This window comes from Stegostoma tigrinum, chromosome 47 (assembly GCF_030684315.1).
Source record: "Stegostoma tigrinum isolate sSteTig4 chromosome 47, sSteTig4.hap1, whole genome shotgun sequence".
Classification (NCBI taxonomy): domain Eukaryota; kingdom Metazoa; phylum Chordata; class Chondrichthyes; order Orectolobiformes; family Stegostomatidae; genus Stegostoma; species Stegostoma tigrinum.
In genome coordinates this window covers 1,594,210-1,619,864 of record NC_081400.1, presented here as the reverse complement: position 1 = coordinate 1,619,864, position 25,655 = coordinate 1,594,210, and the positions used below count along the sequence as shown (strand labels likewise).

The 25,655-nt window shown below is 41.8% G+C and overlaps 1 protein-coding gene across 3 annotated transcripts in view; it reads right to left on the bottom strand.

The window, feature by feature from the left end:
- ash1l (ash1 (absent, small, or homeotic)-like (Drosophila)) overlaps positions 1–25,655 on the bottom strand; it is a 183,036-nt gene that overhangs the window by 95,877 nt on the left and 61,504 nt on the right. For 2 of the 3 annotated variants that reach the window (XM_059643085.1, XM_059643086.1), the window contains exon 2: positions 13,943–18,053. In XM_059643085.1, the coding sequence (XP_059499068.1) occupies positions 13,943–18,053 (4,111 nt within the window). The remainder of the gene's footprint in view (positions 1–13,942; positions 18,054–25,655) is intronic. The other variant, XM_059643087.1, reaches the window with a different exon arrangement.

The window sequence follows — 25,655 nt, the reverse complement described above, 5'->3', positions numbered from 1 at the left end:
CAATAACCAAAACACCCAATCTAAAATCTGAACAAAAATATCACCCGTTCCCATGATATGAGTTAAAATTCAACTCTGATCAGAAACACAAAGCTAGAGCTTTAAACGCTGAATGAAGAGAAACAACACTGAAGTAGGTGACATTATGCTTTGGATTCGAAAGAAATTTCTTCAGCTGAATACAGCTATAATTTCTCTTCCCTGGTAGCATGCCCCCTCCCTAGCCAGACAATTTAACTGAACAAACCTGGTCTTGAGTTTCAGGACTGGGTCATAGTCTCTTTTTTTCCTCTGCTTCCAATTTGCTTCGTCTCCACACATACTTCGATTTCCCAAAACAAAAAAAAACAGAGAAGGGCATCTCCGACACTGCACCAAGTGATCACTTGCTCAGCACCTACAGTGGCCTATTTCAGCACCAAGCGTTCTAAAGCACAAAATTAAAATCTTTGTTCACATCGTCAACTTCCTTCTCTGCCTTGTATTTCTAATTTTATAAACTGCCTTAACCATATATCCCCTCCTGAATCCTTCAAGCAGCATTCCAACTCTTCCTGTTCCCTCTTCCCAGACAGAACTGAGTGCCACAGAAGGAGGCTATCTTTATTGTTAGAGGATTTAGTGATTCTAGGCTGTTGATACCATACATTTATAAGAATAGTCTGAAGTTGTATTTTAATATTGATATATCTGTTGATTTGACACAACATCTGTCGACATGTCTCCAGGATCAAACAGAAGGAAGAAGTGATGCAACATATTCAGAACAAACAGTGAACACAGATTGGTTCCAAATAAGTAATAATTTAACAAAAATATATTCCATGTGTAAGAAAGTAAGAATTTTACTATAAACATTTACTACTTTCGCAGAACGTACAAAAGAGACAGTGGGCATATTCAGGGTACAAAGTCATGATCACATACTTCCAGTTTGCATTGTCATGTGGTCTACGTGAACGACCTGGTTTGTTCAGGTGGTTGCTGAATCCAATCCTGGGCTTTGGGAGGGTTACAAATGAACTCCTTCAAGGAAGGAGTTAACTAATTGTTTTAGATAACAAGATGTAGAGCTGGACTAACACAGCAGGCCAAGCAGCATCAGAGGAGCAGGAAAGTTGACGTTTCGGGTTGAGACCCTTCTTCAGAAATGGAGGAGGGGGGGGGGAGAAAGAGAATTCTGAAATAAATAGGGAGAGAGAGGAGGAGGCTGATAGAAGATGGATAGAGGAGAAGATTGGTGGAGAGGAGACAGACAGGTCAAAAAAGGTGGGGTTGGAGCCAGTAGAGGTGAGTGTAAGTGGGGAGTTAGGGAGGGGACAGGTCATTCCATGCAGGACAGACAGGTCAAGGAGGTGGGGTGTGGCTAATGGGTAGGAGATGGGGGTGGGGCTTGAGGTGGGAGGACATAGGTGGGATGAAGGACAGATTAGGGAAGTGGGGGTGAGCTGGGCTGGTTTTGGGACGTGGTCAGGGATGGGGAGATTTTGAAGCTTGTGAAGTCCACATTGATACCCTTGGGCGACAGTGTTCCCAAGCAGAATGAGAGATGCTGTTCCTGCAGCCTTCGGGTGGCATTGTTGTGGCAATGCAGGAGGGCCCAGGATGGACATGTCGTCCATGGAGAGGGAGTTGAAATGGTTTGCGACTGGGAGGTGCAGTTGTTTGTTACGAACCGAACGTAGGTGTTCCGCAAAGCTGTCCCCAAGCCTCCGCTTGGCTTCCTCGACGTACAGGAGGCCACGTCGGGAACAGCGGATACAGTATACCACATTAGCAGATGTGCAGGTGAACATTTGGGATACTGGGGCCTGGGATGGGGGTGAGGGAAGGTGTAGGGGCAGGTGTAGCACCTGCTGCGGTTGCAGGGAAAAGTGTCAGGGTGGTCGGACTGGTAGGGTTCACGGAGCGGACAAGGGAGTCATGAAGAGAGTGGTCCCTCCGGAAAACAGATAAGGGTGGGGAGGGAAAAAAGAATGTCCTTGGTAGTGGAGTCAGATTGCAGATGGCGGAAGTGTTGGAGGATGATGCGTTAGATCTGGAGGTTGGTGGGGTGGTACGCGAGGACGACGGGGACTTCGTTTTGATTGTTATCGTGGGTTGTGGGTGCAAGGGGATGAGTTGCGGGTAACGTGAGAGACACGGTAGAGGGTGTTTTTGACCACTGTGGAGGGGAAGTTGCGGTCCTTGATACACGCAGACATCTGGGATGTCCGCGAACAGAATGCCTCATCTCGGGAACAGATGCAGCAGAGCCGAAGGAACTGGGAATAGGGGATGGCTTTTTTACAGGAAGGTGGGTGAGAGGAGGTATATTCTAGATAGATGTGTCCCATAGCTTGAAATGGATATCGGTTTCCAGGTGGATGCCAGAGAAGGAGGCAGAAAGGTGCAGGAAGGTTAGGGTGGTATCAGAGATAGTCCAGATGAACTTAAGGTTGGGGTGCAAGGTGTTAATGAAGTGAATGAACTGTTCAAGCTCCTTGTGGGAGCATGAGACAGTGACGATACAGTCAATGTAACACAGGAAGAGGTGGGGGATAGGGCCAGTGTAGCTTTGGAAGAGGGATTGTTCCACATATCCTACAAAGAGGCAGGCATAGCTTGGGCCCACGCGGGTACCCATAATCACCCCCTTTGTACGAAGTGGGAGGTTGTTAAGTTGTGGACTTCACAAGCTTCAAAATCTACCCACCCCCAACCGCATCCCAAAACCAGCCCAGCTTGTCCCCCACCTCCCTAACCTGTCCTTCACCCCACCTATCTCCTCCTCCCACCTCAAGCCCCACTCCCATCTCCTACCCATTAGCCTCATCCTGCCTCTTGACCTGTCTGTCCTCCCTGGACCGACCTGTCCCCTCCCTAACTCCCCACTCACCTCCACTGGCTCCAACCCTGCCTCTTTGACCTGTCTGTCTCCTCTCCACCTATCTTCTCCTTTATCCATCTTCTATCCACCTCCCCCCTCTCGCCCTATTTATTTCAAAATCCCCTTCACCTCCCCCACTTCTGAAGAAGGGTCTCAACCCAAAACATCAACTTTTCTGCTTCTCTGATGCTGCTTGGCCTGCTGTGTTCATCCAGCTCGACACAGTGCTATCTCAGATTCTCCAGCATCGCAAGTTCCTAACATCTTTGAAACTAATTGTTTTAATCAGTTCTCTCTAAACCCACCTTACCCAGATGCTTCGTCGACCAATATTAGTTTAAGGCTTTATGATTCAAAAAGGGTAAGAAAGCAGGACCAGCAGAAGAATGAAGGAGGAAGATCAGACCTCAATGTGCTTGTCCTCCAAGATCCAGAAGCTCTGTCCCTGCTAGTTAATCCAATCGAAACAATTAGCAACAAATCAAGATCAATTTACTTGGTTTTAATTTTAGTGATAATTCTGGAACCACCATGCAACAGGTTTTCACTGATGAGTTACTACCAAACATATCTGAACTTTAGCACCAGGTTCCCAGAGTAAACAGACTTCCAGTTTCAAATTACTTAATGATAACAGGCAGAGTACAGTAGTAGACAGAGGAAACATGTAGCCACCTCACACTAACCACCAAGTGACAACGAAGACAACCCTCAGTTGTGCCAACTCCTGTCAGAATCAAATGGCATGCTGCTTACTGAAGCAAGTCAATATTAAATATGACATGATTCGGCAGATCAAGCCATCGTGAAAGGCTGTACAACATAGCAGTGTGCTTGGATTGGCCTCCACAAATCAGAACTCATTTAACTAACACTTTTCAGCAGCAGCCGAAAACTGTATAAGATAGTAAAAGAAACAAAACATCTATGACAAAACACCCATTCAACGTTTGTTTAGAGGACGAGAACACTGCTGGCTAAGCCGAGTGTTTATTGTACATTTATGACCGAGCCACAGTGATATGGGTCTAAGCCAGACGAGATAAAGATTGCAGATATCCTTTCCTAAAGGTTATCAGTGAACCTGATGGGTTTTTATGACAACGGTTGAAAGTTAACATATGGGCCAAGGGTATTATTTCTGGACTTTTCTTTCCCAATTGAATTCAAATTTCATCAACAGCACCATCTCTCACACAGAATGCACTGCGCATGGGGACGACCAGCACAATCTTGCAGCTCTCAAGTGTGCGCAAGTGAATATTCGAAAAAGAAATCTTCTAGAAAGTTGAATGACAGAAAAATTGTCTTCAATAAATCCAGGAATTTTCTCCATTACAAATATCCAGAATGGAGAAAATCTTCCAATGTGGTTTGCACGTTGATATTTCTTTACTTGGACCCAACGAGCTTCACACCTTAAAGTAGGAGGAAGCTTTAAAAAGGAACTTAAAATGAAAAATATATTTTACTTTCCAAACTAAACTGTTCCAAAACAATTTGATGGGAATTTCACAGAATAGAAGAAATAGGAAGAGGAAAGTAAGCCAATAAAAGACATGGATAGAAACAGAAAAACAATGCACATTCCACTAGTTGGAGAGCAATCCCAACCGAAGTCTTTGTGCAAGTGAAAGGAACCCCCTCGCTTTTCCTAACCACTCACCACTAAAGTGCGTATTGCCAAACTGACTGCTTTTGTTATTTCTCTTGACCACAATGAGTCAGCTGTGGTTCTGCAAGTTTCTGATAATTTGAACCCACTATTGCCACAAGCTGTCTCAGCATGCAAATAATTACAGGGACAAACTGCCAACGTTTAATGAATAATCATACTTTCAGCATGACTCTTTCCAAGATTAGGATGGGCTACAAGCACAGTTGGAAGTTTGGCTGATATACACAAGGAAAGAATTAGTGTCATTTGTTTGTTTTCTGTAGTCTGTAGCAAGGCCACAACTGTTCCCAACTTCTTTTTCATTCTCCCCCATCTCTCAGACTTTTCCACTGAAGAGATGTGAGTGAAACAGACCAACACTGCTGTGAAAGCAACTGCTCAAATGTGTGATAGCAGCTGGGGTAACCGGCTGTGTTATTTCCTCCCTCTGTTACTGTCGCTTGGCGTGGTCACTCTGTCAGACATTGAGTGCTAATGACAGTCTTCAAAAGTAGAAAATCCTTTACATTGATTAGGTGACTGGCATTAAAGTGAGTCATGCCATTAAAAAGAAATAGAATAGACCCAGAGTTATTTCTTTCTTCTTTATTCTTTAATGCAATGTTAGCTTCACTGGCAAGACCAGCATTTATTGCTCATTCCTTGAATCAGTTGGCTTGTTTGGTAATCTCAGATGGTAGTTCAGTGTTCCAGAATCATGTGTAGACCAGATTAAGTAAGGATGGCATACTTGCTTTCCTAAACGGTACCAGTGAACTACCTGATTTTAAGCCTCCACTGGAGGCCAGATATCAATTTAAAAATTTTTACTAACTGAATTTAAATTCCATTTGGTGTTGCGGTGGAATTTAGAGTCACACAACATGGAAAAAGACCCTTCGGCCCAACTCATCCTAAACAGACCTAGTCCCATTTCTGTGGAAGGGTCACCAGACCCGAAACATTAACTGTTTTTCTTTCCTTCAAAAATGCTGCCAGGCCTGTTGAGCTTTTCCAGCAACTTTGTTTTTGTTTTTGTTCTAGTTCCATTTGCCTACATTTGGCCCTCATCCCTCTAAAACATTTCCTATCCAAACGTCTTTTAAACATTATAATTGTACTCGCCTCTACCACTTCCTCTGGCAGCTCATTCCATAAATGCATCAGCCTCTGAGTAAAAACACTGCTCCTCAGATTCCTTTCCAATATTTTCATTCTCACCTTAAACCTATGTCCTCTAGTTTTGGATCCCCCACCCTGGGGAAAAAAGACCTTGGCTATTCATCTTATCTGTGCCCCTTGTAATAAAGTCTGAACAGGTATTCCCACAGCATTAGCCTATAGTTCTGGATTATTACCACTACACCACTGCATGGACTATTGTTAATACTGGTCACCCTTGGTAAAATACCACCCATTAAACGGAGTAATTCAGTGATTGTTTGCAGAGTTTGCAGTTTCATTTGCAACTTCCTACATACAACAGGCAATACTTATACTGATATACTAATAACATTTGAGTCACAAGTGCCCGGAAATGGTAATCTAAAAATAAGGGGCAACCTAATCACCTCTCCACTATGTTCAACATTATTGTTAAATTCTCTACCAACAATATCCTGCCCATCATCACTGAACAGAACAAAAGCAGAAATTGCTGAAAAAGCTCAGCAGGTCTGGCAGTATCTGTGAAGGAAAAATTTAGAGTTAACATTTTGGGTCCAGTGACCATCCTTCAGAACTGATGATTAGTTGCAACCAAACGTAGCTGGACTTTAGCATCAGGTTCCCAGGGCAAACAGACTTCCGGTTTCCAAAAGCACTTAATGATAACAGGCAGACCACAGCTGCAGAGAACACGTGTAGCCACCTCACACTAGCCACCAACAAAGGACAGCGAAGATGGCCCTCAGTTGTGCCAACTACAGTCAGAATCAAGTGGCATGTTGCTTATTGAAATAAGTCAATGATTAAATATGATATGATTCGACAGGTGAAGTCATCGTGAAAGGCTGTACAATATTACACTTGTGTGCTTGGATTGGCCTGAACAAATCAGAGCTCATTCAAGTGACATTTTTCAGTAGAAGAAAACTGTATCAGATAATCAAAAAGACAAACAACCATTCAATGTTTGTTTATAGGATGAAAACATTGCTGGATATCCACAACAATGGTTGAAAGTTAACATTGGGTCAAGGGTATTATTTCTGGATTTTTCTTTCCCAATTTAATTCAAATTTCACCGACAGCACCATCTCATAGCGTTCTGTGGAAGGGTCACCAGACCCAAAATGTTGACTGATTTTTTTTTTCCTTCACAGAGCTTTTCCAGCAGCTACTGTTTTGTTCCTGATTTACAACATCCACAGTTCTTTGGGTTTTTATTTACCATTGAACAGAGACTTCACAGTACAATACATCTAAAACACTCTAGCTACAACAGCGGGTCAGAGGTAAGCAACTCACCTTGTGACTCCCATCTATAAAAGGCACAAGTCAAGAATGTGAGATAACAGTTCTAACATTTTCTGGGTGAGTGCAGTTCCAACACAAGTAGCTCAATACCATCTGGCCAAATCAATCAATTGGTCCAATCACCCAGTGGTACCAGTGGGTGCCACGTTAGGTACACCGCATATATGTACAAAGACTCCTTTGACAGCATCTCCAAATCTGAAATCTCTACCATTTTTTCCTCAAAGTGCACATGCTCTAAGTGGAAATATATTGTTGTTTCTTTTTCGTCACTTACCACCGAGTGCAGTATCGACTCGAGAGATTTACCAAGGTAGATCAACACCAGAATGGGCATTAAATGCGGGCCTTGTGGTGAAACCTACATCTCATGGAAAAATCCAAGAGTTATGCAAAAGGAGAAAGTGTACTGGGGAAACACTTTCAACCCAGTAAAACTCATCTGCATTCACATGTTTATATATCTCCCATCTGAAAACTTACGTCTTCAACATAGTTGCATCTCCTACTCATGTACGCAGGTCAAGTCGGGAGAGAAGTTCCAGCTTGTCTATCAAAGCAACAACTATGTTCAGGCAGAGCAATTGGAAGCCCTGAAAATCTTTGACTTGACAGTGTGTTTTCCCAGCTTTATTAACAGATAACAAGGATAAATGGGAGGCACAAAGACAAAGCTGCAGGACACACAGCAGGTCCTCCTGAGGAATAGCATGGCGAGGGCATCAGGCTGGAAACCAAGCAGCAACATCTAGGGAAACAATTATACTGAACAATGTCAAATAGTATAAGACGACTGGAAGGGTCTTTGTGACTAGAACCACCTCTGCTTCGACCACAAAAGTCACTGCTGTATTGTTTCAACCACTTTGCAGCAGTGATTTAGCAAGCAACAGCCAGCAAATAAGGTCTACCTGCACTCAAGACATTATGAATAATATTGTTCTACAAAGTTTATCCAGTTCCAGCTGTTCAAAGTCCAGTAACAATATCGATGCTGTTCTCCAAGGTTCTCGTGAGATCCATGGCACCAGTACAGTCAAAAGGATAGTCAAAAGTGTGCATTCAATCAACAGCACATTGCATTATGCCTGTATCACAGGCAACCATTATGATTCAGAGCTGCTGTACACTGAAATTGAGTAAAAGCACGATCATGACATGATTATGAAGTTTTCTAAGGGAAAGGACAGAAGATGGGGCAGCAAGTGCAAAAGAAATCAGAAATAATTTATTACTTGACCCTTTCAGTAAAGGGACTTTTGAGTGTTAAGATGATCAACAATTTACAAACTCTGGCTAATACCAATTATGCATATGGAGGTACCATTTCAGAAGTGCCCTCTTGGAGAAATTATGCAGCCTTATACACAACAAGTGCAATAACGCATCTTCCAAGCTTATCCTTTTGTTAAATTACCAGCTATTACTCAACTGGTTACTGGTCAAAGCCCCAGGGAAATCAAGAGGACCAAAAGCACAAAGGCACTCTCAGAATTTTTTATATTCTTTCACAGGATCTGGCTGTCATTGGCAGGGTCAACATTTGTTGCCCATCTAAAATGCCTTGAACTGAATGGCTTGATGACCCATTTCAGAGGACATTTAAGAGTCAACTACACTACTGTCACATACAGGCCAGATCAGGCAAAGATAACTGACTTCATTCCCTAAAAAGGACATATGAACTAGGTGGGTTTTTACAGTAATTGCTAACAATTCACCATCACCACTGCTGAGACTAGTTTTCAATTTTATTAACTCAATTTTAAATTCCACCAGCTACCAAGATATGATTTGAACTTGCATGCCCAGAGCATTTTAGCAGGCCCCTTTGGTTTCTAGTTCACACATCCAGAAGGGTGGTTTCTGCCTAAAACCTACACATTCATATCACAGAACTGTTTCCTGACATTAAACTAATATTGATGTCCTCTTCACATGGCTATCCTCTGATGCTAGGTTTTGATTCAGTAGGTGGCAGGGAAGCTAAGTGCTACTCCTTTTACCAGTACCTCATCCTCACCAATGTGTCTTTTCAGTGCCAAAGAAACAGACTTCACTGCAACCTTTCTAATGAGTCCCACCTGAATGGGTGACTGCCTTCTTTTCTTCTGTAGGTCAATGGCTCATTTCCTGTTTAGTCAACAGTTAAATATGATAACTATTTCCATAGTAAATGATTAGCCCAACTTTACAGCAGCTAGGCTGCAGGAGATTGTCAATGATGAAAGTTCCAAAACTCTGCAGCTGGAAAAATGAACCCATGAAAAGCAGAATTCAAAAGCTCAGCTTTATTCACTTCCTCACATTATAGCAGATCAGCCATGATCTTATTGAATGGTAGAACATACTCGAGGGACTGAATGAATTACTCCTGCTCATTCGCATATTTGTATGATCCGTGGAAGAAGCTCCACCTAGAAACCACGTTAAAAGAAAGGCCTTGTATGTGACAAATGAGCTGAAATCACTCAACATAACGAATGCACTAAGGAGTACAGTGTGGCAAAGACTCAGTGGGCTGAACAACTTTCTTTTGTACTGTAAGTGATTCCATGATTCTATGTAACATCCTCCCCAACATACCCCCACATCAATGGTCACCTCCAGATAGTTTTCCAGGTCATCTGAAGACATCAATTCCCAGAAAATTCAATGGAGCTGTTCAAGGCTACATCAAAACCTCCAAGGATCCAACATTCATCAGGAAGGAGTGATGCAAAAATGTTTTGCATTGCCTTCTTTTGGAATGAAATCTTGCACACAGATTCACATCAAATAATATCTAATTTTCCTATAACACCCAAACCACCTCACCTTTGAGAAACACATTTGATAGACACCAGCCACTGCATAATATTCATAAAACCTATTGAAAAACCTTTTAAATCACATGACAGTACATTCCTTGACATCAAAATAACCTCCAAATCTACATCTTTCACAACTACTTTAGAAGTATAGTGGCACAGTGAGAATAAGGTTACAGTTTTGTTTGCACGTTCAGGGGACTTCATTAAGTGAAACAAAACTCAAATTACAACCTTCATGTTGTTACGTCTACCAAATAGTCGCTAAGTATATAGGCTGTTTGCTACAGCTTGCACTCAGAAATTAAAAGATTCACACATCACATTAAAGAGCATGAACAGTTGTAAATTCGGAAAGGATTGTTAAATTGAGAAGCTTTTTGGTTTTAGACTTTACTGTCACCTCTGCTTGTACCATCTGATAGTGCTCAGATGAATCTACGCTTTCACCCAATGTTATTTAGTATTTTTCTTCCAAGAAATGCCTACTGAATTAGTCTTTTGGTAATAATCAAGCTCTCAGGCCCCACCCCGTAGAAAGCTGGTCAATCATTACTGCTACATACAGAACATCTACAGGTGTGTGTGTACCAGAAAATCAATAGGATTATAGCTCCAATGAGCTGTAATTAAGACAGTGATGCCTCAAACAAGGTGATGATATAGGCAATGGAAAAATAAGCAAAGAACTGAGCAGGCCTAGTGAACTAACATTGATACAGGCTCTCACTATTGAGTTGAGGTGAGGGATTGAAGCTAATTTTTCTTCAGATGGTTCAGCAACTAATATTTTGCTGGAGTTGTATGTCTAATTTCTACACCATAGACAGGAGACTCGTAACCACCACATCTGTCATCTGTCCACTAATCTATTATCTAAGTCATGAGTTGATTTGTGTTCCCTAGCTCCATGGGTCAGGTAGCTTGCTCCAATGAGGTCTTATTAGCAGGGATATTGCAGACATAAATACAAAGTACAGCAACTGCTCCAGAATCAGCACAACTCAAAACTATTCCTATTTAATGTTAACATGGTACCACAGAACTGTTCTGTTGAACCAACGTACTGCACTGCTTTGAAATAATACCAAACACGAAACAAATACTGCGTCATTTTCAACTACCACTGGGATAGTTTGGGAATATTTTAGGAACACGATCTTACCACAGAGCAAACTCTTACCAGTGATCTCAAATTTAGTCACGTTGATTTAAAGGAATGCATGGGAACATAACAGTTCTTAAAGATAGGGAACATAATAATTAATACATTTAACAAAAGTTTATACAGTTAAAACCCACTGCAGCCTCTGAAAGAATTTCAAGTAATTCTGTAAAATAATTCCTAGTGACTCTGACAGATCATACAAACAATAGTATTCACTGACCATATGATCAAATTTCAAATTCAAATCAATAGGAAATTGCAATTCACTTCCTGATAATGCCTTCCAGTGTTAAGGGAAAATGACAAAGCTGACTAAGACATTGATGTGAAAATCCAGTTATAAAGTGTGTTGGATAAAAGGCTGGATAATACGAAAAATCGAATACAATGTAAGTGACCTAATTCGCAAAAGGATAAGTTATGGGAAAATTGACAATACACTTATTAATACACTTAATAATTTAAATTATACTGAACTGATAACAGGACCACAGGACACAGGACACAGGAACAGAAGGCCACTTGGCGCTGAGTCTGTACCACCATTCAACTGGAGCATGGCTGACATCCACCTCAATCTCCCCTTCTTCCTCCCATATGCTTGCCTACAAAATTTCAGTGGCAGTGAAGTCTTGACAACTTCATTGTGCCAGCACCTAAGAGTGATGATATAAAACACATGTACCAGGAGGCCTCCCCAACCCAAGTCAAAAGGATTATGGCTGATGATGTCCTTGAACTCCATCTGCCTATATTAGCTCCAAGTCCCCCAATTCCCTTTGTCATCAAAAAACTTACCTAGCTTCGTGGAATGCAGAAAATTCCTAACATTCACTACCCTGTAACATAAGAAATTTTTTAAAATCTGAATTTGAACGATTGAACTCTTATTCTAAGATTGTAACAACATTCTAGATTCCTTGACCAGGGAAACTTCATGTACAGAATAAATGTTGATAAGAACCTTTGCATCTGTGACAATTACATCACCTTCCATTCTTCTACATTCCACACAATATTGGCCCAGTCAAATCAATCTTACCTCAGAAAAGGAATACTAGATTTCTGCTACCCCCATCTGAGTAACTGCCATGTCAACAAACTGATTCTATTACTGAGTTTACGACTTCTTAGAACATAGAACATAGAACAGTACAGCACAGAACAGGCCCTTCAGCCCACAATGTTGTGCCGACCATTGATCCTCATGTATGCACCCTCAAATTTCTGTGACCATATACATGTCCAGCAGTCTCTTAAATGACCCCAATGACCTTGCTTCCACAACTGCTGCTGGCAACGCATTCCATGCTCTCACAACTCTCTGCGTAAAGAACCTGCCTCTGACATCCCCTCTATACTTTCCACCAACCAGCTTAAAACTATGACCCCTCGTGCTAGCCATTTCTGCCCTGGGAAATAGTCTCTGGCTATCAACTCTATCTATGCCTCTCATTATCTTGTATACCTCAAATAGGTCCCCTCTCCTCCTCCTTTTCTCCAATGAAAAGAGACCGAGCTCAGTCAACCTCTCTTCATAAGATAAGCCCTCCAGTCCAGGCAGCATCCTGGTAAACCTCCTCTGAACCCTCTCCAAAGCATCCACATCTTTCCTATAATAGGGCGACCAGAACTGGACGCAGTATTCCAAGTCCGGTCTAACCAAAGTTTTATAGAGCTGCAACAAGATCTCACGACTCTTAAACTCAATCCCCCTGTTAATGAAAGCCAAAACACCATATGCTTTCTTAACAACCCTGTCCACTTGGGTGGCCATTTTAAGGGATCTATGTATCTGCACACCAAGATCCCTCTGTTCCTCCACGCTGCCAAGAATCCTATCCTTAATCCTGTACTCAGCTTTCAAATTCGACCTTCCAAAATGCATCACCTCGCATTTATCCTTCTTGCTCTGAACTCCCCAACTAAAGGAAATAGATTTTCCCATATTTACCTTGGAACATTCTAAACACTCAATCACATCACCCTTCAATTTTTTAATTGCAAAGTACTACAAGCCAACCTTACACAAGATGTCCTGAAAATTTAACACATTAATCCTCAAGACCATTCTCACATTTTTTGCTTTATTACCTGATTTCTGACAAAATAAATTATACAAGGTCAGCTGCCATCAGTGTATATTTTTAATGAGAAACATTAATCTAATATTATTTGAATGGATCCTTGTAATTTACAAGATATTTTAATTAATCCTAAACACTTCTTTTATCAAGTACATTTCTAAAAGGAATGGTCATGCATCAATATTGTGCACATGCTCAACACTTCCTTCAGGATAATCTCTTCAACATGAGGCATGCAAGTGAGGGTGATCGCTACATCAGTGCTGACTGAGTACAGAAATGTACTTGTATGCATCACACCATAAAGGCGCCATGTGCCAATGTTAGATTTCCAGAGCAGCACTGCATGCCAATGTCAAAATTACCAGATTTTACTGGGTCCAACATGAAACATGAAGGCAAACGGTCAGGGTATGAATGGCATGCAATTAAGCTCACAAAGAAAATCAGTTCTGAGGGCAGTACAGATGGCATAATACCAAATTCCACCAAAGGCCATTTCTTCTCCCTTAAGACTCCCCCCCCCCCCCCCCCCCGACCGCCGCCGAAGAGCAGCAGGGTGGCTCAGTAGTTAGCACTACTGCCTCACAGTGGAGTATGCACTGTCTGTATGGGTTTCCTCTGGGTGCTGCAATTTCCTCCCATAGTCTAAAGACGTGCAGTTAGGGTAGACTGGTCATGCTAATTTGCCCCCCGTTGCCAGAGATTATGCAGGCTAGGTGGATTAGCCGTGAAATACAGGATTACAGGAATAAGAGGGGTTGGGGAATCTGGATGCGATGAACTTCGGATGGTTGGTGCAGGCTTGATGGGCTGAATGGCCTGCTTCTACACTGTAGGATTCTATGATTCTATAATGCTATGTAGTCCTACCTGGTGGTGTCTGAGAAGTTCTTTCACTGGAAGGTGGCCTGTCCCTCCTTATTAACCTGTTCGGCACGCCATCCTCTGAGACATTAAGTTCAGGACTGTCAGACTGCTTCTTACGCCCCATACCATTAGACAGTTTGCTTGGCTTGTAGCTTCCTATTACACTTGTAAACAGATTCGTATGTTCTTCACTGACGTTTGATTCTGAACTGGGCATGTACCGCTCTGAACATGAACCAACTGACCCATCTGTACAGTCTATTTGGAGAGGAGTCTGCAATCCTACAGATATGGAACCATGCTCTGTTGAGTCCCTGCGGGCCCACTGATCCCCTCTACTTAGTAAGCCTTTTGATGAGCTCATGTGGGAGTATGGCATATGGCACCTGTGCTTGTCTTTGTGTTTATGTCTTTCTGATGTGGCTTCCTTCCCGTATGTATACCGTCGTAACAATGAAGGATTAACTGTTAAACCATCCACAGATGGCGCAGTCTGTTCAGAGGACCGATGCTCTCGGTGCTTGTGTCGATGCTTATGTTTATGTTCATGCATCCAACTGTAAGCCATTTCTGCTGGAATGCTGGCATAAGTGCCCATGGACAGGAGAGAAGTCCGACTGCCAGCTAAGAAAGCCTCTGGTCTCAGAAGTCTGTGTTTCTTTTTGTGGTACTTGTTGGGGTTCAGAAGCAAGTGACCAGTATGCATATATGAGGGAGGTGGCATTGTACTGCTCAGGGAGGGGGGTGGAGGAGGGGGTGGTGGATATAGTGTTGGAGGATACCGAGCATAATAACCTAACCCCAGAGGACCTGCTGAAACTGGGGTTGGAGAGTAAGGCATACCATAAGAAGGAAAGAAACCACCATTTGCAAGAGGAAAACCCAGGCCATGGACAAAAGGGACTTCAGCCATCGCATCTCGCATTTTTGGAGGTCTTCCCCTCTTCTTCTTCAGTTCGGGCTTTCGGACATAGTGCAGAGGGTCAAAGGGAAAAGGTGGATGGGTGTAAAAACTGCCAAAGTTGATTCGGAAGATAGAAGGAAGGATGTCCCTTGGAATATAGTGATGACTTCTATGAGTTATTCTCAATTCACTCCAGCTGGTTATTAGTTCCTCCAGTTCAGCGAGAAAATTGGGATCTTCTTTGCTCCGCAACTGCAAATACTTCTTCTTCCGTTTCCTTTTCTGCCGCTTCATCTTGTCATAGCTAAGATAATCGTGTGTTCTACGTTTGCATTTGTGTTTATGTTTCTCTTTCAGCCCAGTTAAAACAGCTGCACTCTCAGGAGGCATTACAGAGACATGATCAAAGGAATACCTCCGTTTCCTCGGTCCACAGAACTTCTCAGCTCTATCTGATGTGCTGTTGTTGTCTGTGCCAATGCCACTGTCACTTGGAATGGTCTCTTCACTATGTGACTCACTGATGGGTGAAGGGGTGGCCTCCTTCAGTGATGTCAGTTCACATAAATGAGACGGGGAGTTTGGCAGCAACGTTGGAGGTGAAAGCTTCCTGCGTCCTTTGGAAGCTTTCCGCATCGCAAGTGTCTGCACCACATTGCCTTTACTTCCATGCAGGTTTGGCACTGGGGTTGGTTCAATAAACCCAGCATCACTGCTGACAGGACTCTGACTTCCACTCACTCCTGATGACTGGGAATAAGTTGGTGAAGGCAGGACATGAGGAACGTTTGCAACTGCTGACTGCGTGAAGTTTGGCAGTACTTGCCCTAGTGTTGTAGTGGATGTTGGCAATGTCATCTTATTATCAATAGACAATGAGCTACTTAGAAATGGACCATCTAATGAGATTTTGGGTTTTCGACCCCTTTTCTTGCCTATGTAAATAGTTCCTTTTTTACTAACATTAATTTGTTGGCCCAACTTGGAGCCAAATGTGGCAGTGAGAGTTGAGACGGTATTATTGAGTTTCGATTGCACTTTCCCTTTATTGTTAGATCCATTTGCACTCAAAAGGATCTGGTTCAGGAGCTTTTTCCTTTTCAATGTTTTCATTTTGTTGATCTTTTTGATAAATTTCTTGTCTAAAAGTGTTTTCATCAATTGCCTCTTCCCTTTCTTGGTAGATTTGGAATCTGTTTCACTCCGCAGTTCAACGCCATCACCAGAGGTCATTTTCTGCACGTGCTCTACTGGCTTATTCTTAACCTCACTTGTGTCAAGCCCTCTGTGTTGTGCAACCTCTGATTCAGTCTCCAAACTATCTGGGACAGTTAATGGTGTAGAAAGCAGTGCAGTTGGCACTACAGCTTTGGCGGTGGACATGAGCTGCTTTTTAGGCCTTCCCCGCCTCCGTTTTCCTGGAAGAGAGTCCTCAAAATTTGGACTGGATACAATTTCAGTTTCTGGTTGAAGGATAGGAGGTTCTTTCTCCCTAATAAATTCCTTCGGCTTTGACATCACAGAAAATACTTTGGAAGCAGGAATCTTTAAAGTCCTATGTGGAGGCTCTTCAAGTTGTGGCATAGGGTCAGGTTTGGCTCTGCTTCTTTTTGATTTATGAACATTTAAATTACCACTTAATGACAGGGAGTCTTGAGAACCATTTTTAGAGACTCTCTCATCATGATGAGCTTGCAGCGATATAAAATGTCTCCCACTCTCAGTTTTCTGGGGTAATGGTGGTGAAATGCAAGCCTTTGTTAACTTTGGCAGTCGGGGCTTAGCGATTTTCGTTTCAGTTAAAACTGGTGAAAATCCTGTGTTTCTGATCATTTGAGCCTCGTCACTATGCATTTTTTGTTCTGTTCGAAATGGTGCAGTTTTCAACAGCCCGGATGAGACTATGGATGAAGGCAAACATTCACCAAAAGGAGCAACACTATTGCTGCTACTTGTAACCACTTTCATTCTCGGTCTCTTGCCTTTCCTTTTGTTTACAGGTTTAAGCTGGAGAGTGGAATTAGAGACTGGACAGTTTTGGTACGTCCTTTGCAGCTGTTGGTGTGCCACTCTCAGCGTGCTTGGCTTGAAGGAGGATTTGTTATTCAGGATGCTTTTGAAGCTAGCCACATTACTCCCAGCAGAATCTGAACAGTCAGTTTTAGGCACTGGCAAAGATCCCAATTCACCACTTCCCCCAGTTAGTTGAGTCAAAGTCTTCATGCTATCCAAACGTGGAGGCTGCAAACCATTTTCACTTGCGCACTCAACTGTAACAGACTCTGCACTGAAACTGTGAGCGTGGACCTTGAAACCAAAGTTGGGGGGAAGGCTGCTCGGCACTGGCTGACTTTCGGTTGTTGGTTTGCTGTCCAAATCCGAAATGACCAAGACTGGGTCAGTTTCTAACTGAGAAGGAAACACAGTACTCCTGTTTAATGAAGCTGCTGGTCCTGCTGGTGAAAGTGCAGAGGGGGTTCCTTCCACCCCTGCACAACTAGTGGACCTCCGCCCATAGGTTTCCGTGCTAGCTGCAGTTCTATGGTCTGTTGAAGTGCAATTTATTGCAGGTTGTTTATCTAGTTTCGGAATCATGTGCTCTGCCTTTTCTGAGTGTAGCGGCCTATCATGCCGGGGTGAGATTCCTTCACTACACAATGCTGCATCGTGCCCTGGCGAGTCTTGCCTTACCAATGCTTTCTCTAGAGTGGAGTCCTTATTTATTTGCATTAAAACAGTCTTGCCACAAGTTTTACTGTGGACAATGTCCTTTGTACACTGTGGAGCCTCCTGCTCAGTTAAATTCACACCCTTGTAATCTACATAGTTTGGAGTGCTCAAGTGCTCCTTAACTGAGCTGGCAGCAAGGCTAGCTTTCAGCTGACCCAAATCTCTGTTCATCACCATTCCAGTGCCAGCTCCTTGCTTCCTAAACTTAGTTCTGGAAGACTTTGATGCAGGACAGGTACTTTTCAGCATTGCTGATTTCTCAACCAAAGATGCTTCGCCATTCATTCGTCCTTGTTCTTTTGTGTCAGCATTTCGCATGTTTCCCATGCTACATACAGCAGCTTTACTACATTCAGAGTGTTCCAAACTCAAAGGAAGGGGGTTTCTCATATCACCACCCGTTTGTGGATAGCGACTTTCCTCCACAGAAGGTTCAACCGTCTTCATTTCCTCACTTTTCTTGTGCAACTTCAGGGAACCCTGTGTACATTGTAGAAAGAAAAGAAATGGTCACATGAGGTTCTTCACCTGATTCAAGCACAGTAAACCCATTTCTGTAAATTGATAAAAATATATTCAGAAATTACAGGTTATTCAGTATTCCCAACTAATACTGCTCATTTTGAAAGATAAAAGCTAATTTTGAAGCTACGCCAGTAAAATTCCTGAAAAAGAAATGATCAAAAAGAGTTAACACTCAGTGCTGTCTGTAAGATGGATGAGAAAAGGACAACAGCTGAGACGTAACAGGCTGGAGGTGGAACCCAAGTAATGCTATATATTTGAAGATTTAAATGATCTTTTCAAAAGCAAAAGGACCTTAACATTAGAAATGCTGTAAAGGCAATTACTGTTGACAATACTGGTTGGAGATATTAAATGAAACTTTCAAATCTGAATCTTGATTACTGGACTTTGAGATGAATTTGATTTCATCCTAACTTGGGTTTTGGATTTATTTTTTGCCATTTTGTACAAAAACAGAAAAAGCAAATAGTGAACAGTGAAGCCAGCATGGGGAAAAAAAAAGAATTTGTTGGAGGTGTCAGTGTTGGGCTGTGGTAGGCAAAGTCAGAAGTCATTTGACAACAGGTTGTAGTCCAACAGGTTTACGTGAAATCACAAGCTTTGAGTGCTGCTTCCTCTTAAGGTAAAGATTAATTTGAGAAGATCAAAGCTACAGTCTTTGCCCCTCAGAGATGTACCATTCCTCCCAGGTGAATAACTCGGATTGATCCAGACAGTTCACAACCTCCAGCATCCTTTTGACATTGAGCTGAGCATGTGACCTTACACTCTCTCCAAAGACTGCCTCAACACAACTACTGCTAATTCATTTCTGTGTCACTACTAAATTTAATCCAACGTTCTCCTGGTTGATATTCCTTTTCAAGACCAGTAAACATCACCTCACCCTGACCTGTGTTACCTGTTTCATATCCCACATCAACTCCCACTCATCTGGTCTGCGTTAGCTCCCTCTCTATTTCTCAGTGCTTTCAATTCCGCCCTCTCACACAAATGCATTAATGGCCTTATCTCTTACCATCTCTGTAACCTTCGTGGTGTACAATTAAATTTCAAATTTTGCAGTCTTGTGAATCCAATTTCATTTTCTCTGTACTTCATTATGAGGTGAAGAATATACATGTGCTTTATCCAGGCTGCTCAACAAAAGAATAGTTCTGTGCCACAGCACAATATACATGATATTCCACACAGGGCCAAAATATTGAATATAAAAAAAGTAGAAACATTTTCTGAACGAGACTGTCATATTGCAAGAATAGCTTAAAGCCCACGACGTTGGCAGGAGCTGGCTGATAAAAAAAATAGACAGATGTCTGCGACAGCTATGTCTTCAAGTCACACAACTGAAATGATCTTTGTACACCAGGGGGCATTTCACATACTCAGTATTGTTATGTTCGGCTATCAGTTTTCCTTGTCATAGCTTTGATTCCAAACCCGAGTGGTAGTACAAAGCTAAAATGCTTGCTTCACAACTTTGTGGTTGTGAGATCTTGGGCTATCCTAGCCAATTCAGAAGAGAAAGGTTTTCTAAGCTGGAGATCCATGACTGAATAGTACATGTTTTTAAAGGATTTGCCGAGTAATTGATAGCATAGATTAGAGAATCAATGAGTTCCATGCAGAATCATCTGTCTAGTAATTATGATCACAGAATTTCATTTTAGCCCAAAGGTTACCATGCAGACATAAAAATCTCTCTCTGCTTGTATACAAGAGAAAACAGAACAGTCCTGGAGCTAAGCACCTTCCCAGACAGAGTAACAGGGGGGAAAAATGTCACCTCATACTTTATTCACATTCAAATCATTCCGCATTTCCTCTACACTTACAACTTGTATGTTCCTCCACCTATATCCTCTAATATAGCCCCTTACTCCCTTTACCCTTCTTCCATATTAAGCAAACTAGGAGAAGCAGACCACGCAACCTCCCAAGCATGTTTCCCCATTCCAAAAGATCGTGGCTGATTTGACTTTCACGTTCCGACCAACTCCACTAACCTTGTGCCCCGAGCTTATCAAGAATCAATATAGTTCGACCTTCAAAATTTTCCAAGTCTCAACTTCCAGGACCTTTTGAGGAGGAGAGTTCCAAAGACTTGTGATACTCAGGGGAAATTTCTGCTTAAATGAGTAACCTCTTATTTTTATAACAGTGGACTCCCTCGGTCTAGACTGCTGTATCTTCAGCTACATGAGTCTTAAGTTCATCTGTCTCTATCTGTCCACCTCTTTTAAGGCCGTCCATAAGGCGCACCGTTCAACCCAAGCTTTATCTCATCCTTCCGAATATCCATTTTTTGGCTGGATGTCATTTCTTGGCTGTGTTTCTGTTTACCATTCTACATTAATGGAAGTCAATGTCTTGCTAATTACCATCAAAACTCTTAGTATTTGCGATGACAACTTTTGTAATTCTACGCCCCCCACCCACCCTTTCCAGGTGCTCAAAAACTTGCGGTGTAATTTCAGAATTCCCAATTTTACCCAATAATGAATCGATTTCATTGGTCAGCCTAAAAGCTTAATCTTCAAAATACCAAAGCTATGAATAAAAAGTTCCTACTTTGGACAGTATCCAAAAAGTTTTATTTTAAAAGTACCGGAAGGGTGAAACTCAAGACAGGGTCAGTGGGATCAAAGTTTTAAATTTTACTGCTTCAAGTGATGTTGGGGGATACTGGGTGAGGTGGTGGTGAACAGTGGAGTGGTTCGAGAGACAGACGAAGAGGTTTCTTTCGAGCTTCAACACGAGCAGTCAAGCTTTCCAGGGCTCACTTCATTGCTACAGCTGATTAGGTGCTTACATCCTGAATGGCAGGCCAGATACACATTCCAGAAACCATAAACTGGTCACATATGATAATGTAACAACAGTAAGCCCCATAAAACACAGACAGTACCAAAAGATCTTTTATGCCCTCGGGCCCATTTCCTCCATCTCTCAACTTGCCGAGAGCCTATCTCTCTCATTTGCTTCAATTCCATCTACACAATGTTCCCTTTCTAATTTTTGACTCCCTCTTATCAACTGGCAAGAACTTGTTGAAAGGGGGAGGATAGAGTGCTCAATTGTGTCAAACAAAATGCAACTATCAAAGATTACATTGAGATTGGTGATTTTGAACAAGACTGCAAGTGTTTTAAAACATTTTTGAAGACTAAACATGATTGTTCTTGAACAAAGCAACAGGAAAGCAAAATAAAAAACAAGAAGTAATTTCAAAAGAACCAGGAATAATATAAAGCAAAATACTGTAGAATCAAACAAAAAAACAAAGTGCTGGAGAAACTCGGGTTTGGCAACATCTGAGGGGAGAAAAACAGTTAATGTTTGAGTACAACATAATAATCCTTCAGAAATTTTCAACAGGCATCTGACATGTGAAATAAGAGATCTGAGAGCAAATTTAAAGCCAAGAGATTAAATAAACAAAAGGCAGTGTGGGTCCAAAGCTGTTTAAGTGACCAAAAGCAGAGAACAGCAGTCAACTGTTTTTCTGCCTGGTAGAACATATATAGTAGCGATTCCCATGAGTTGAGATTAGGGCCACTACTGCACCAGAATAAGTAATGTGATTTGGACTTCAAAATACAGGACTTCATTTCATTGTTTTTAAAGATAGCAATGGGAGGACAGTAACAGGAGGGCTAAGCTGCTGAAATGAAGAGAGATCAGATGAAATTTATTGTGGAGGAGTGTACAGCCATATTTCAATAGGGTGAAGGAAGACACAACATAAAATGAACGAGAATGTTTTCAAAGGTAGTGCAGGAATAAAGTAACTTTTTTGTGGAGTTGTGGGTGGCAGCATAAGTTGAGAAAGTGTTTGCTTTACAATGTCTCTTGGGGTTTGTTAATAGAGGAATATGGAGCACCAAAGTTAGTTATTTTGGCCCTTTTATAAATCCTTTCTTCAGTACAGGGCACAAGATGTTGAAGAATATCAGAGGGTAAAGGAGGAGGTTAGAGTTTTGAATGATCTTTGGAAAGACTGCATTCCTGAGGAAAGTCATAAGAGTCACAGAGGTTCAACACCATCATTTTGATAGGAAGGGAAAAATGGCCTGCACAAAAACAGCTACTTACCTGGTAGCAAAGACTTTGTCAAGGGTAGCACAGTAAGGCAACTGAAGGAGTTGGGAGTAGGTCGAATTTTTTTAGGATTCAGTAGAACAGAGGAGCCATGATAGATGTTCCAAGATGCTAAGAGGGACGTGGCATTTTGATAACGGTGAGAACTTTAAAAAAGTGTTTACTTTACATAGGTGAACATTCGTTTAAAAGCTCCAAACAGGATGCCAGAATAGCCCTCTGGTGGACAGCGGTAGTATCCCTATCACGGGACTGAGTGTCCGGGTTCAATTCCACCCGCTCCAGAGGTGTGTAATAATATCTCTGAACAGGAGATACAAAACATGAGGGTGTTGGAAATGAGAAAGGTGGAGGCAAAGAGAGTTAGAGAATATTCTTGGTCATGGAGTATGGGATTCATACTCACTTTCTTCTCAGGGTGACCCTAGGTCGCAGGAACACTTAAGGTGTGAGACACAGTCTTGTTCTAGATCAACATTGTCTAAAAACTTTTTTTTACAACATCGAGGCTTGAAAATTGTTGCCACTCCTCAATGAGAACAGAGACTGAGAACATAACTGTTGCAACTTTGCTAGAATTCCATGATATGCTATTACCACTATATTGTGGCTCAGGAGCCCAAAATTTCAGCTCATCTCCCTACATGAGTCACGACCCTTGCTTTGGGAAGCCCTGGTCCAGATAAACGAACAGATTAGAATTGAGCCGGGAAAAAAATTCCTAATAACAGTAACTCTTTCTCTCTACCAAAACATGCGTGAAGTCAGAACACAGTCTATTCAGCATCTTTACAGGTGTATGGTGGTACAATTGAACATGCCCGTCTTGTGAATTCACAGCTGAGTAATCACAAATTGTCTAAATCACACAGAATGATGAGTAAGTAGTTCTTCCATTCAGAGTAATTACTTCAGTTTAAATCAGACTCAGGAAGCAAAGATTCATATCAGGTTGGCAGAGAAACCTAATACAATCTGAGGAGCTCAAACAAAGTTTGCAGAACCACAGGACAGAGGATCAGCGATTCAAAAATGTAAATTTGCCAGGCACACTTTAAACTATTGGTACACCAACTGAATATATATTCCAGTGACCACAGGCAAATGGCTTGTTTTAGAAGAACGTTTTAGGCAACTTCTTTATGTGGAAATTGGAGTAAATTCAAGCTAACCTTGAAATCCATTAACTGGTTCACAGTGGAGGATACACAGTCACTGGCCTACCGCGAGTCTAGTGTCTGTATTCATTTCAATTCACGATTATGTACACAATTTCATACTGGTAAGCTCAAATTGTATCCAAGCAGCCATTGGATTAAATCCAGCGAGGTCATCTTTAGCATGAATCAATCACTGTAATATAAATATGTCATTACTAGAAGTGAGGAAGTGTAATTTTCCTAAATTTATGCAAAGCAGATTGTTCCACAAAACAAATTTAAAAATGATTCAATGTCACAAAACAGAACAATATTAAAATCCTGATATCTGTAGTTTTAGGGTCATGTCTTATGGTCAAACTGCCGTCTCTTGAGTAGTGTCGCACAGCCATCTAATCATTGTACTTCACAGAAAAAAACACCATTAATGCTGCTCTGCATTAAGTGGTCCTATAACTGGTCTTGTGATGGAACAGTAACCCTCTGTCTATCATGACTGACCCATACAGGGTATGAAAACCACAAACCTGAGCTGGGTTCACTTTCAACTCAGACAACTGCTCCATAATGACCCTCAGATGAGGGTTAAAACATTCTGTTTGTTAACCTATGATATTCTATATGATACTGGGATAAAGAACAACTAGACACAACTGACATTCCTCAAATTGTTAAATAACCTGACAGCATTCTCATGGATGTAATGGCTGTAAGGCCATTCAGCTGAGGTTGCTGGATTTGAGCCTGCAGTCTATGGAGCAGTATTGTTCCACCAGTCAGCATCCAAAGAACAAACAGGCTGAATGAAATCAAATTCTGCTGCAGCACAGTACTCCAAATTTTCCACTGCCACTCACCTAGGAGCCAATGTCAAGACATGTTGCTAACTCAATTGAGGATGACCTCTCATTTGTTCCCAGATATTTCTGAATTTCTGAAACTGACTCAATTCTGTAAATGCTGGCCATCAGGTTGGAAAAGGCTATTAAGGAAAACTACTTAAGTCGTCAATTCGTATAAACTGGACCACAACTGAGGGGGGGCATTGGTCTAGTGGCATTAATTGCTGCACTGTTAATCCAGAGATCCACAATGTTCTGGGGACCCAGGTTCGAATCCTGTCACACCCGATGGCGGATTTGGAATTCACTAAAATATCTGCGATTAAGAATCAAATGATGACCATGAAACCACTGTCGATTGTCAGAAAAACCCACATACTTCACTTGTGTCCTTTAGGGAAAGAAACTGCCATCCTTACCTGGTCTGGCCTACATGTGACTCCAGACTCACAGCAACATAGTTGACTCTAAACTGCCCTCTGGGTAATTAAGGATGGGTGATAAATGCTATCAGAGATAATGGGAACTGCAGATGCTGGAGATTCCAAGATAATAAAATGTGAGGCTGGATGAACACAGCAGGCCAAGCAGCATCTGTGCTCCTGAGATGCTGCTTGGCCTGCTGTGTTCATCCAGCCTCACATTTTATTATCCTGGGTGATAAATGCTGCCTGGTCAGCGATGCCCTCATGCCGTGAATGAATAAAGGGAAAAAAAACAGGAAATCTGGCACCATGATAAGGCTGTCCCAGTATTAAGCAAGTTTGGTTGTTCAATAATCAAAACCACATCATGTTAAACAAAGAAAAGAGAATCTAAAAGATACAGTTTAAAACAAAAACAAATGGAATACATTAGAACGTCAAATTGCCCAGCTTGGAGAGGTGGAGGACACACTGGGTCCTGGACCGCATAGAGAAGTGATGGGACTATCAGCAAAAATGTTTGCTACACACAGATTACCATCTATCTGTATTATTAGGTCTATATTTATTAACTTGTAGCAGATTTTTAAAATGCATTAAAGTTGTTATTACCTGATGAGGAACAGCTTTGAGGAAAGGAGTAGAAGATGGCGGGATGGAAGAACAGAATAAGTAGCGTTATAAAGATTTGTAAAATTCCAAATTAATCATTCTTTTTCTTTAAGGGAAACATTAGGTTCAGACGAGCTGTTCTGATAAAAACCAGAGTGAAATATTAATACATGTCTCTGCCCAGATGCTGTCTGGTCTGATGAATACTTCCAGCATTCTCTCTTTCAGGGTTTTAGAGTAGATTTTCTCTTAACTAGAATTCTCACAATAATACACCACATACAGGTAGTATTAAACATTATAATCTGGCATTTCACTTCCAGGACTTGGAATTAATTGATCCCACTATTTATTTCTTTCAGTTGAGCTAGGCCTCTTGTCTATTTCCACAAGGCTATCGCCTGAAATCATCTC